Genomic DNA, 12,249 nt, shown 5'->3' with positions numbered 1-12,249 from the left:
GGGGGGGGGCAGAACAGAAAACATAAAATACAAGTGACTTTCAGGAAGGTCATCCAAAAGGCAGAAACTTTTGCATCAGATAAAAAAGCTATATTGAACTACATCAGAAAGGCTCCAGTCTTGTTGTTTTTCATTTTGATAAAGTAAACAACTTTATTAATGATGGGAAAATCTCGTATACAAGACGTATACCAAAAAGTAGAGAACCTACACCAGAATATGATTCTCTACACCAACCATCCATACACAGAGGCACCTTAGGGGTGTCCAATGTTGTAAAAGGCTTGCCTAAGGCACACTTAAGCCCCGAAGCTCTGTGAAACCCGGGTTGTGCACTTCGCCTCGCTTAATTGGTGCTTTAGTGTAAGCATCAAAGGTGCCAAGGCGTGTGCGACTTAAACTGATAGGTTCAGACTTTACAGGCACAGCAGCATACCTATAGTTTAGTTACATTTTCCCATTCCTTTGCACAAATAATTATTGTTTGTGTTATAGGGGTACCAAGTTGCTTAGTCACATTATCAAACTGTGGGAAAGGGTGGTAGAAGCGAGGGTTAGAAGGACGGTGTCTATTTCCGAGAACCAGTTCGGTTTCATGCCGGGACGTACGACTACGGAAGCCATCCATCTTGTTAGGATGTTGGTGGAACAGTATGATAGGAACAGAGATTTAATAATGGAAAAAGAGATAGAAATACACTGATATTATTGATAATAGAGAGACACAAGCATCTCGTATCTCACAAATAGTCTGACTGCATATAAAGGATAGTTACAACACACCTACATATTACTATATCTATTATTTATATAGAGGCTGACCATAACTACTCCATAACCAAGTTAGGATAAAGACAAATAACTTCTAGTAACCATAATAAACTGCTAACAGATAACTTCTTCTAATAACAGTAGGAAACTGCTTAATTTTCCATGTATGAAAGCTCCAGAAATTTGAGAAGCAAATCATATCTTCTCCTACATTTCTTTGCTTCTTCCTCCTTGAATAAGTATGGAAGATACGTGGCTTATCACAGTACAGGGATGGGATAGGAAGAAAGATTTGTATATGGTGTTTATTGACCTAGAGAAAGCGTACGACAAGGTCCCTAGGAAGGTCCTTTGGAGATGCTTGGAGGCTAGAGGTGTTCCTGTAGCGTACATTAGAGTGATTAAGGACATGTATGATGGAGCTAAGACTCGGGTGAGGACAGTGGGAGGAGACTCGGAACATTTCCCGGTTGGGATGGGGTTACACCAAGGATCTGCGCTCGACCCGTTCTTATTTACTTTGGCGATGGATACATTAACACGTCATATTCCAGGGGAGGTGCCATGGTGTATGGTATTCGCTGACGACATAGTACTGATTGATGAGACGCGAGGCGGTGTCAACGAAAAGTTGGAGGTTTGGAGACAGACCTTAGAGTCTAAGGGTTTCAAGTTGAGCAGGACAAAGACGGAGTACCTAGAGTGCAAGTTCAACGTAGTGTCAGGGGGAGCAGATATGGACATGAGGCTTGATTCACAAGTCATCCCCAAGAGAGGAAGTTTCAAGTATCTCGGATCAGTTATCCAAGGGGACGGGGAGATTGACGAGGATGTCACACACCGTATAGGGGCGGCATGGATGAAATGGAGGCTAGCATCCGGCGTCCTGTGTGACAAGAATGTGCCACCGAAACTTAAGGGTCAGTTCTACAAGGCGGCGGTTAGACCGGCTATGCTGTATGGGCAGAATGCTAGCCAATCAAGAACTCTCATATCTAGAAGATGAACGTAGCCGAAATGAGGATGTTACGATGGATGTGCGGGCACACTAGGTTGGACAAGATTAGGAATGAGGATATTCGGGAGCAGTATTTTTGAGAGCGCGAAGCGCAAAAAAGCGACAAGGGCTCGCCTCGCTTCAAAAGCGAAGCGCACGCTTCATTGAAGTGATGCGCAATTCTTAAATTACATATTATATATATAATAATATATACAATAATTAATTTATAAACTGAAATACACATTAATAATTAATCAAACTGAAAATATAACATGTATATAATAATTAATTTTATAAACTTAAATACACATTAAAAAAATCAAATAAACTAAAATATAACATATATATATATATATAATAATTAATTTTCTAAACTGAAATACATATAAAATTAATTAAATAAACTGAAAATATAACATATATAAAAAAATTAATTTTACAAACTGAAATACACAGTAAAAATCAAATAAACTGAAAAATATAATACATATATATAATAAGTAATTTTAAAAACTAATATACATATTAAAATTAAGAAGAATAAAGGGGGAAAAAAAAAGAAAACNAGCGCCCGCCCTAGCTGTGCAGACGCTGGACGAGAAAAACGAGAAAAAGAGAAGAGAAAAGAAGAAGGAAGAAAGAAGGAAAAAGAAAGAAAAAAAGAGCAGACGCTCGACGGGAACAAGAAGAAGAAAGAAAAAAATGAGAAGAAGAAAGGAGAAGCAGAAAAATTACCTGGACTGGATGGAGGAAGTTGAAACCCTAGCAGCAGCAATGTCGATCGAAGAAGAGAGAAATATTCAATTTTGGTCTTAGGGGTCTGTTTTGTATAATAAAAAGACAGACCCAAACTTTTTTTTTTCAAAAAGGCCCCTCTTAACAGAAGCGAGCGCTTCGTCGCTTCTGTCGCTTCGTCAACTGAAGCGCACGCTTCACATGGTCGAGTCGCCTCAGGCTGGGAAAAGCGATGGCCGGTCGCTTCGCGCTTAAAGCGCCGAAGCGATCGCTTTTTCAAACATTGTTCGGGAGAAAGTAGGCGTGGCCCCTATAGAAGATAAAGATGCGTGAAGCGAGGCTTAGATGGTTCGGGCATGTGAGAAGGAGAAGCCTAGATGCCCCAGTGAGGAGGTGTGAACGGCTGGCGCTGGTAGGTAGGAGAATTGGTAGAGGGCGGCATAAGAAGTACTGGGGAGAGGTGATAAGGAAGAACATGGCGCGACTTCAGCTTACCGAGGACATGGCCCTTGACAGGAAGGTATGGAGGTCGAAGATTTCGTCGTGTGTGTTTCTGATCTGTTCCAGGATTATTAGGGCTAGTTGACTAGTACATTGTCTTAGATTCTTAGAATGCCAGTATTAGGGTTGTTTTACTACTATCTTCTGCTTCGGTTTTCTAGTACCATGTCGTATTACTGCTTGTGGCTATTGCTATTGATACTTCTTTCTTCCATTTATTTTTTCTCCGGTCCTTACATTGTTGATATCATTTTCTTGGCCTTGTTGTTATTTACTTGTTCATATTCTTCCTCTCGAGCCGAGGGTCTTTCGGAAATAGCCTCTCTGCCATCCAGGGTAGGGGTAAAGTTTGCGTACACATTACCCTCCCCGGACTCCACTTGTGGGATCCGACTGGGTTATTGTTGTTGTGTTCATAGTTACATTTCTTGCATTATAATTCTATTTTTTATTTTGTTTTCTTCATTGGCGCTTTTTTTTGCTAAAGCCCATACTTTAGTTGCACTTTGCGCTTAAAGGTCCAACAGAGCTTGGTGCTTACAAGCTATTAGATGGAATTTGTTGTGTGAACTTCAACTTTCACAGAAGAATGATGGCCTTCAAATAGAATGAGAAAGTTATAGCCTCAACAAAATAGACAAAATATAAAGATAAAATATACCTGCACATTCTTTTGATCATCTGAAACTACAAGACTGAGAGTGCTACCATCAATCAAGAACTCTGTTGCTAAACAGTCAAGGGAACCAAAATCTTTAGCTAATAAATTAAGCTGAGGCTCTTTCCAACTGATGAAGTATATACTCTTGTGAATGTCTCCAAGAAGAATAAAGTTCTTCACCTATAACATTTACAATATTGAACGAAAAAGGCATGAGAAAAGTTCAGAATATTAATTGTGAGAAGCTTAGAGAAAGTAAAGGAAGAAACTCCAAATACTATCACGGTTCGATATAGTTTTGCTCAAGAATGAAAAGTATTATACAATTAGATCTTTCATTTTTGAAAAATGACAAGGATTTTGAGAATAAAAAATGAAAACAAGTTATGTGCTCCTACCAACAGTCGATGCAATTCGTTTTCTAGTTTGAGCCACCAAAAATGATTATTCCAACTGCAAGTACTATTGATAGGAGAACCTATAAACCAATACCAGATTGCTTGCTCCCTTCATCACATTTTGTTCAGGTTATACTTTGATCCCTGTTGAAGCATAAACTTGGCGGATTGCAGGGCGGACGATTTTAGAGCGGGCTGAGCTGTCGCAAAATGATTTGTCTCCCCAAATTTTGTAACTGTTACTAATACTGCAGAAAATATAGGAACTGCGCCACTTGGATTCACCAAATTATGACTGAATCTATGCACTTTTTACCAAATTATGATTGTAACTCCTCAATCTAGGTGCGCCCCGACACTTCTATATGATTAATTCATCATGAGTTCTATATGATTAATTCTCAGAGGCACCATAATCTAAGTACCTTCCCCAGATGAAAGGGAAAAAGTACTGAATGAACACCCAAGTACTTAATATTCACTGGAAGTGTTTGATCTGATTATAAAAAGGTTTTTTGGAAGTGAAGGAAAAGCCACTAGGAATTGTACTTACAATATTTAGGCTCACAACATGGAGTGGAGGAACATCACAAAAAGCAACTCCATTCAACTCAGACCCCGTCCATTTGTGCAAGATAATTTTAGGACCAGAAGCTATCAACAAGTGACCTTGAAGTGAAGCTAAAGCAGATATAGCACCCTTCAATTCCTTTGAGTAGACTTCTGAGACCTGAAACGATTTCGAAGGACAGAGGGAAAGGTCTCATTTTGCCAACAAAAAAAAAGAAATATGAAAGTGAAAAGCCATGTGATGGAACATACCAAAGTTCGAGAATTATCAGCATTTCGGTCTATAGAAAACAAAAGCACACGCCCTCTTGCAGCAACATCCTCCCCTTGCACATAAGCAGTTCCAACTGCCAATAGTGTTTCATTCTCTCTGGTTGTTGTATTCTGTTGTACACATTGAAAGATAGAGGAAACTATCAATTTGTGAAAGACTCCTCATTCCTACTAAAGTGCTGTCCCAGCAGTGCTCCTGTTTTTGCTTCTTCTTTTTTCCTCTTCTTCCTTTGGGTGGGTGGGGATTTTGTTTGGAAGAGAAGGAGAAAAAACTCCAGGTAGTATTTTAGTTGACCTAGTGACAGTTAGGGAAGTAAAAAATTTCCTTGCCATAGTTATGTATTTTCAAACAGATCACTTAAAGGAGAAACTTTCAAAGGGCAACTGGAGCTTCAAAAACTCTAGTTTAGGGAACTGTAACATTCAACCAGAGAAAATGCAAAGAGGAGCTGAATATATATATCACTAGAAACAGAATCTTGTATTTCCCAAATTGGATTTTAAAGTTGTAGATTCTCTTAAACTAATTCTCCCCAGATTTTGTATTCTCAATAAACCAGGCTCAATGATAAGAATCCAACCAAAAGGTGGTAACTTGACCTTCAAGAATTGAATGGTAAAAGTGTGGTCCATAAGATTGACCTTCACAAGCTGCGGAGGAGGTTAAGAATCCAACCAGAAGGTCGTAATTGAGGAGGAGGAGAGATTGCACTTGTTATTAAATTGTTCCCTTCTTTTACTATAGTAGTAGTTCTTTTCTATAAGGAAACAAAAAATAAATAGAAAAAGAAGAGGAATAAAATTGAACTCACAAGTAAAGTAACCACCCTCACAGTCAGAGCATTTTCAGAACTTTGCATAGGAATACTTGCCCTTGTTTGCCAGGGCCCACCAGATTTGTCTGGTTCCATAATCCGCACCTCAAATTCTTCTATAGGATAGTTCCCTTCAAAATTTATATTATCAGGATCAAACTGGTGGCCAACTTCTTGATCCGCTATAGTTGATAGGACTTGATTCAATGGCTTAAGAACCTGTCAGAAATAAGTAAAACTGTATGAGAACTCCATTAAGCCAGTAATTATTACTGCTAGCCTGTCTTTTCCGCCAATGATTCACATTTTCCTTTTATTTTATTTGTGTTCCTTTGTAAGTGTTTGACTGCTTGGGGGGGGTTACTATCTGGAGGTCACACAGAAAGCTGACCATAACTGTAGTCGACTAATATGTTGTGCATTCATGCGTGGGAAGGTTATGTAATATTCATGTTGGTGTACGTTTATGCCTCATCTCTGAAATTACCAGCCTTACAACATATATTAAGACATTATTAACAAACCAAGAACAGATAACAGAAGCAGGAACATATACTCACTGGAACTGAAACTATAATCGGGTAAAGATTCTTCTCAGCAAAATAAGTAACTTGATGTGGTGTTCCCTTCAGTGGTATCTGCATCTCAGTCCCAAAATAAAAGGTACGAAAGACAAGGGAAATGTTAAAATTCGGATATCCAATGAGAGAAATAAATATCAACTTTCTGCAGCAATGATATTGTACTCTAATTAATTTGAAAATGTTCGCAACAGTTTATATGCATCACTATAGTTATTTGTGCAGACTAGTAGTTCAACAACTATTAGATGTAATTGTCTCTAGCTATGAAATTATACTAATAAGTCTCTCTAATCAATCAATTAGTTTACCACTAGACAAATTTTCTTCAGTTAGTAATCAATTTCATCAATCAATTAGTTATCCATTCCACAATCATATCATCTTTGTTTGAAGCTCTCATGGGAAATGCCAAAAATTTACACCTCCATCGACAAAAAGGATATCCATACAAGCACAGTTATTGTGATGTCTTAATTCATCAAAAGCAAAACAATCCTAATATATCTGAAGGATCAATTTAAAAAGATATAATAAAAAACAAAAGCTTTTGAATTTCCTTAGAAGTATGTCTTTTGCAATTGTATAAAATAGAAAAACATAGAAATAACATTAGAAAAAAGTATGACATTTGAAAACAATATTTGTAACATGCATAGTGTAAAATTGAGCAAACATATAACAAGGAAAGAAAATCAGTTAGCTGGTCGGAAAAAATGAATTCCCACCTTCTGCACTGGCCAATAGTTGTCATAGGACAGGAATGATGGAAGCTGGCAAATTTTTAATGTGCCCTGCAATGACAACAAGCAATCCATGGATACATGAGCAGAGACAGATGAAAGTCGGAACAAGCACAATTTCATTATCATACCTGGGCTGTTACGTAGATAAGTCCGTGATTACAGTTGACATTATGAAGAACAGTGAATGCAACGATAGGTCCATCACACAGCTGCAGCAACAAAGCAACACTTATCAAGAAGAGCAAACATAAAGCATAAACGACCCAGGGTGAAAAGTCTGTAGCTTAGATAACAAAGGATATAGGTGGAATAAATGGCTTTGTGGTGCCAGGAAAGTTGTGCTTCAAGGCAAGGCAATGATTTCTTGATTCATTCTTCACGCCAGACGCCACAAGACGCAGCCTAAACGAGCATCAGTTTAATCTAAATTCACCCATCCCTTGACTCTTTACCCAGAAAAAAACAACTAGAATATGTGAAATACATATGGGAGCAAGTAAACAATAACCTGTGGATGTACTCTAAGTCGTTCACGAAATACCATGAACCAAGATGGCCTGGACCCGGTGAGAAATAATCCTTGAGAACCACCAATATTCTTAAAGACACTCATTCGCTGTGATGGGGTTCCAGATGGCATCTCTTCCTTTGCATAATTCTCTACTGGAACCCGAACAAATCTTAAATTTCTGAGCCTAGATGCATTTGTACTGCTAAGACCAATGGAATTCTGTGACGAAACAGATCCATCAACTTTAGAAGAATTCTCTGATCCTTCAAAAACATATGCATGATAACACAGAATCGTCCCATCAGCTAATATCCCAAAAAGAAAAGGGCGGGAATATAGCCCTATCCACCTATGCATCATCAACTCCACCACGTTTATCTTCATGTCCTTAGCATTCTCTTTCTGTCCAGGGCCCATAACATCCTCAGTATTTTTCTTCAGACCGTTGACTGGATCTTGGATAAAGGTGTCGACAAGGTGGGTCCTTCCAGATACGAATTTATCGACGGAGAAAACACAACTAAAATTGGGAACATCAAATATTTCAAGAGTACCATTTTCATAGCAAACAACACAATACACATCACCCTGATCATGGGTTACCCCATCTGCACCATCAATTGCCTCTCCCATGCCAGAAGAAAGCCAAGCATCAGTACTAGTCTTCCTCAGCCAAGGTTCGGGGCCTTTATCATGATATAGAGTACAAGCAGATACTGACTTTTTTGAGCTTTCAAATATTGATGGAACAGTAACAGAAACAGAGCACGATGATGGATCTGAAGAGGAACAATAATGTCAGTGTGGAAGAGAAACACAGGATGAATGCAAAAGTCGAGCGTAAACATAGACATGTTTCAAGAAAAAGGGAAAGACTTAAACTGCGAATTATGGAGCATATTAACTAGCCCAGGCCTTTCAGAAATAACTGCATCTACTTTGACTACAGCTTGATTCACTAATACAGTATGATTCAGGCCAGTAGTAAATCCCTTGGGAAATGTGCTACATGTATTAGCTTGTTTCAAGTTCATCTTAGGGTCAGTTAAGTCATATTTCATTTCTATCGCGATTAATACGGACTACATCAATATGCTCTCAGTGTCAATTTATGTTTTGATAACAAAGGTACTAAGGGGCGTTGTGATAGTTTTTCTTGCCAGTAGTTAAAGTACAACGTAAAGAGCATGTAAAAAACAACTAAGCAAATACTCTACAAAGTTATGTTCTCAACTAATATGGTGAACTAGCATAGAACAAATAAGCAACACTATATAAAATCCGTAATCTGTTAAGCTAGAACAAGATTTTATCAAATTAAGCAACAAAGAAAGAGTTTACTTGTTGGTTAGCACTGCAAGAAGAGGGGTAGAAATTTACAAAAGCAAATAAGTTTTATCTTAGTAGATATACCTCCTGCAAGAAGCTGAATACTTCCATTTGTCATTCTTAGTAAAACATAAGGGTCAGCTATCGAAACAGAAGATACGATAGGACTATCAGAACTCGAGCCAGATTCCACATTTGAAGCCTTAAAGCTCAGTTCTTGAGTCATAAATGCACCATCAAGAATTCGAGCGCCATGAGCAAACACTTGGACTACTCGACGTCTACATAAACAGAAGTTACAATGTTAAGCTACTTTGAAAAAATTAAAAAACACGTGCAACTGCTCAACATAACCAGCAACTGAAGGATATCAAATAAATGAATTAGATCTAATTGGTCAATTTTGAAAAGCATTCAGCCAATGGCATAGATGAAACCAAATTCCACATAAAGGAACTAAATTCCTACATTGTCATTCATAACAGCCATAAATGAAAGAATAGATTATAACGTATTCTCATTTTTTATAAGGTAAGACGTATTCTCATTTAAGAAAGCAGGGCCATCATCAAACCCTTCCTTTTGAATCAGTAGTAAGTACCTATATGGGGAGGAAGTTTGACAATCTCCTCCAAATTATTGCACGACTTCTTGAACATAAAATCAGGAGAAACATATTTCCCCTTTCTTTTTTCTTTTTAAAAGGTGATTATTACAAAAAAAAAACGAAACCAGTTATGACTAACAAAATGATGTATAAATTATACTCTCGTCATTTCAGTTTACATGACCACTTTCTACCTTGGTACTTCCAAAAACAAAAATTGAGGCCATTCCATTATGCAACTTTCAAGAATTAAAAATCATTAAATTATTCCAATTATGGACTTTGATGTGATATTTTCTCTATCATACTTGAAAGTTGATATTTTCTCTAGCTTTTCACCCACTACTTTAACATTTTACTCTGCTATCAAAAATCTAATATATAAGTCAACTTAATATCACAGACTCCATACACACAAAATGAAATGGAGGGAGTAGTTATCAAATGAACAATGCCGGCGGACAGAATTAAACGGAGGGAGTAGTAATCAAACAAACCAAAATAATCTAAACTAAACAGGCCAAGAAGGGAAAGGAAAGGTTAGACAGCATTTGTGCACATTTGGGTCTTGTACCATGAACTATTTTTTTTCTTTTCTTAGTAAGGTAACAGTTTATCCATCAACACCAAGATGGTACTGGCAATCAAATATTTACAGATTACAGGAACCTTGTGTCTTACAAGGAGTCAAAAGAATCTACAACTGATTCTGCATCTACAACAGTTCTCTTTGCACATTGTATGTAACAACTTCTATTCTCAAAACATCTATTATCCTTTTCTTTGCACACAGTTTACACATTGTATGTAACTACTTTTATTCTCAAAACATTTATTATTCTTTTCTTTCCACACAGTCCATATGCATGTTGGAGCCATAGTTGTGCACTGTCTAATTCCTAAATACCCATGTTAGCAGCACAAAGTTAGGGAAGACATCAAATACTATATGCCAAAAAGATATTGGAAGGGCAAGGGAAGATATGAACATAATCATTGAGCAAATGAAATCACCTCCCAAACAGATTTCCAGCAGCAATAGTATTTCCTTGAACATAGTAATCGACATTCTCTGTTACCTCCTCCAAATTATTTGCAGTCTGCAGAACCTGCCATAAGAAGATAAGAAAATAAAGTTATGGGCCTCAACATAAGATTTCAATTCCAGCTATAAAGCGTAGATTGAAAAATAAAGAAAATACTATATATTTGGAAGCGAAAAGGATACCATCGTACGAGTCTCCAAACTAATAATCAAATATGCATGATATTCATCTTCTTCATCTGCCACCCTTGAGGATTCATTGAGATGGCTACGCGCGCTCTTGTGGTAAACAGTCCAAATTCCCTTGCAACCTGGCAAGGCTTCCTTCACGAAGTAAAATTAAGCTTCAAAATTACTTTCTCCAGCTAGATTTATGTATACTGTTCACTAACAGGCAGAGTCAAGATATGCTGAATATCTAAGATTAATTTAAAAAAACATCATAGAACATTTCCCATTAGTCCAAGTTTGATCCTAGTCAATGTTGTGTAACTAAGAATGCAGAGAAACATAGAAATTCCTAAAATGCTTAGCACTCAGAGACAATCAAAGTCGTCTCCTTTGATATCAAGATACGAATAAAGAAAAGCAAAGAGAACAATCACATCATTCAACATGAAAACGGTAGTATCATGGTACACATCAAAACACAGTGCAATTCTGTTCAGCAAAATTTTCAATAAAAATTGAACTTTCTGGTAAGGTGCCCATACATCAAGTAACTATAGTAGCTATTCCTTCAAGTCACCACCAGTCATGTTGCTCATTAAACATAAAACTAGACAATTCATGGAATTTTCTTCAAGTCTCGCCGCATAGAGAACCATCTGAATAACATTTCAACAATAAATGACATGTGCCATGCCCATTTCAAAGGAAAAAAACATGTGTCATGCATTGCAAGATTAGTGAGGGGTCCAAATGAGATTGGGAGGAAACATAGTCCGAAAGCTAGCTTGAGGATATGCATACTGCAAAAACTAGTAAAAAGGAAAAGGAAGGCCAAGGCATTTCAAAACTAATGTAATGAATAAACAAGAAACAGGAAGAAAAATAAGATGACCTCCTTCTTTCCTGCACCCACCCCCAACCCCCCACCCCACCCCCCCAAAAAAAAAAGAAGAAGAGAAAATAGGCAAAGAAAATTTCAGCAAGATGACAGAGAATTGATCAGGTTCTCAACAACACAGCAACCCCATTTTAAAAAAAAAAATTGAGCACAGCTCCACATATTCCACCGGTTGAAGGTCAAGAGAATTAATGATACTATATGTGCCAGATTCAGAATACTTCTTGATTCACAAAATTTTCTTAGATAGCATAGAATATTCTGCATTTATAGTAGAGCATTTACAATTTTTTGGATAAAGTATAATTGAATATCTGCTTACCCAGTTAAGAGAAGACTATAACTACTTAACTTATTATATGCAACCGAAATCCTCTATATAAGGAGCCTCGCTTACACATCGTTGTAGAATCAAGTCATTAAGCAGTTAATTCTCCTTCAATTTTCTCTTTTCATAATATTCTTGTCTCAGTTCGGTGGCTGTTCAGGAAAAAAATTTGGAGGCCATTCTAGCAGCATTGCTATTACTTCTGTTGCTCGTTCTGATGCAATTGCCTAATATCATTGATCATTCCAATGACATCGTCACCTCCAAGAGCTATCCGACCATTTTTTAATGACTTCTCAAGCAAACCAT

At 37.4% G+C, this 12,249-nt stretch overlaps 1 protein-coding gene across 1 annotated transcript in view; it reads right to left on the bottom strand.

Annotated features, from left to right (window-relative positions):
* LOC109233212 (cleavage and polyadenylation specificity factor subunit 1) overlaps window positions 1–12,249 on the bottom strand; it is a 40,404-nt gene that overhangs the window by 4,633 nt on the left and 23,522 nt on the right. Inside the window, exons 14-24 of the mRNA XM_019398999.1 lie at window positions 10,727–10,867; window positions 10,513–10,607; window positions 8,976–9,172; window positions 7,560–8,341; window positions 7,180–7,260; window positions 7,034–7,099; window positions 6,285–6,362; window positions 5,722–5,943; window positions 4,889–5,020; window positions 4,620–4,796; window positions 3,669–3,848 (exon numbers count right to left, since the gene is read on the bottom strand). Coding sequence (XP_019254544.1) covers window positions 3,669–3,848; window positions 4,620–4,796; window positions 4,889–5,020; window positions 5,722–5,943; window positions 6,285–6,362; window positions 7,034–7,099; window positions 7,180–7,260; window positions 7,560–8,341; window positions 8,976–9,172; window positions 10,513–10,607; window positions 10,727–10,867 — 2,151 coding nt within the window. The remainder of the gene's footprint in view (window positions 1–3,668; window positions 3,849–4,619; window positions 4,797–4,888; window positions 5,021–5,721; window positions 5,944–6,284; window positions 6,363–7,033; window positions 7,100–7,179; window positions 7,261–7,559; window positions 8,342–8,975; window positions 9,173–10,512; window positions 10,608–10,726; window positions 10,868–12,249) is intronic.

Source organism: Nicotiana attenuata, chromosome 10, assembly GCF_001879085.1.
Source record: "Nicotiana attenuata strain UT chromosome 10, NIATTr2, whole genome shotgun sequence".
In the NCBI taxonomy this organism is placed as follows: Eukaryota; Viridiplantae; Streptophyta; class Magnoliopsida; order Solanales; family Solanaceae; genus Nicotiana; species Nicotiana attenuata.
The sequence above is the reverse complement of the archived record's forward strand: the minus strand, read 5'-3'. Positions and strand labels throughout refer to the sequence as shown.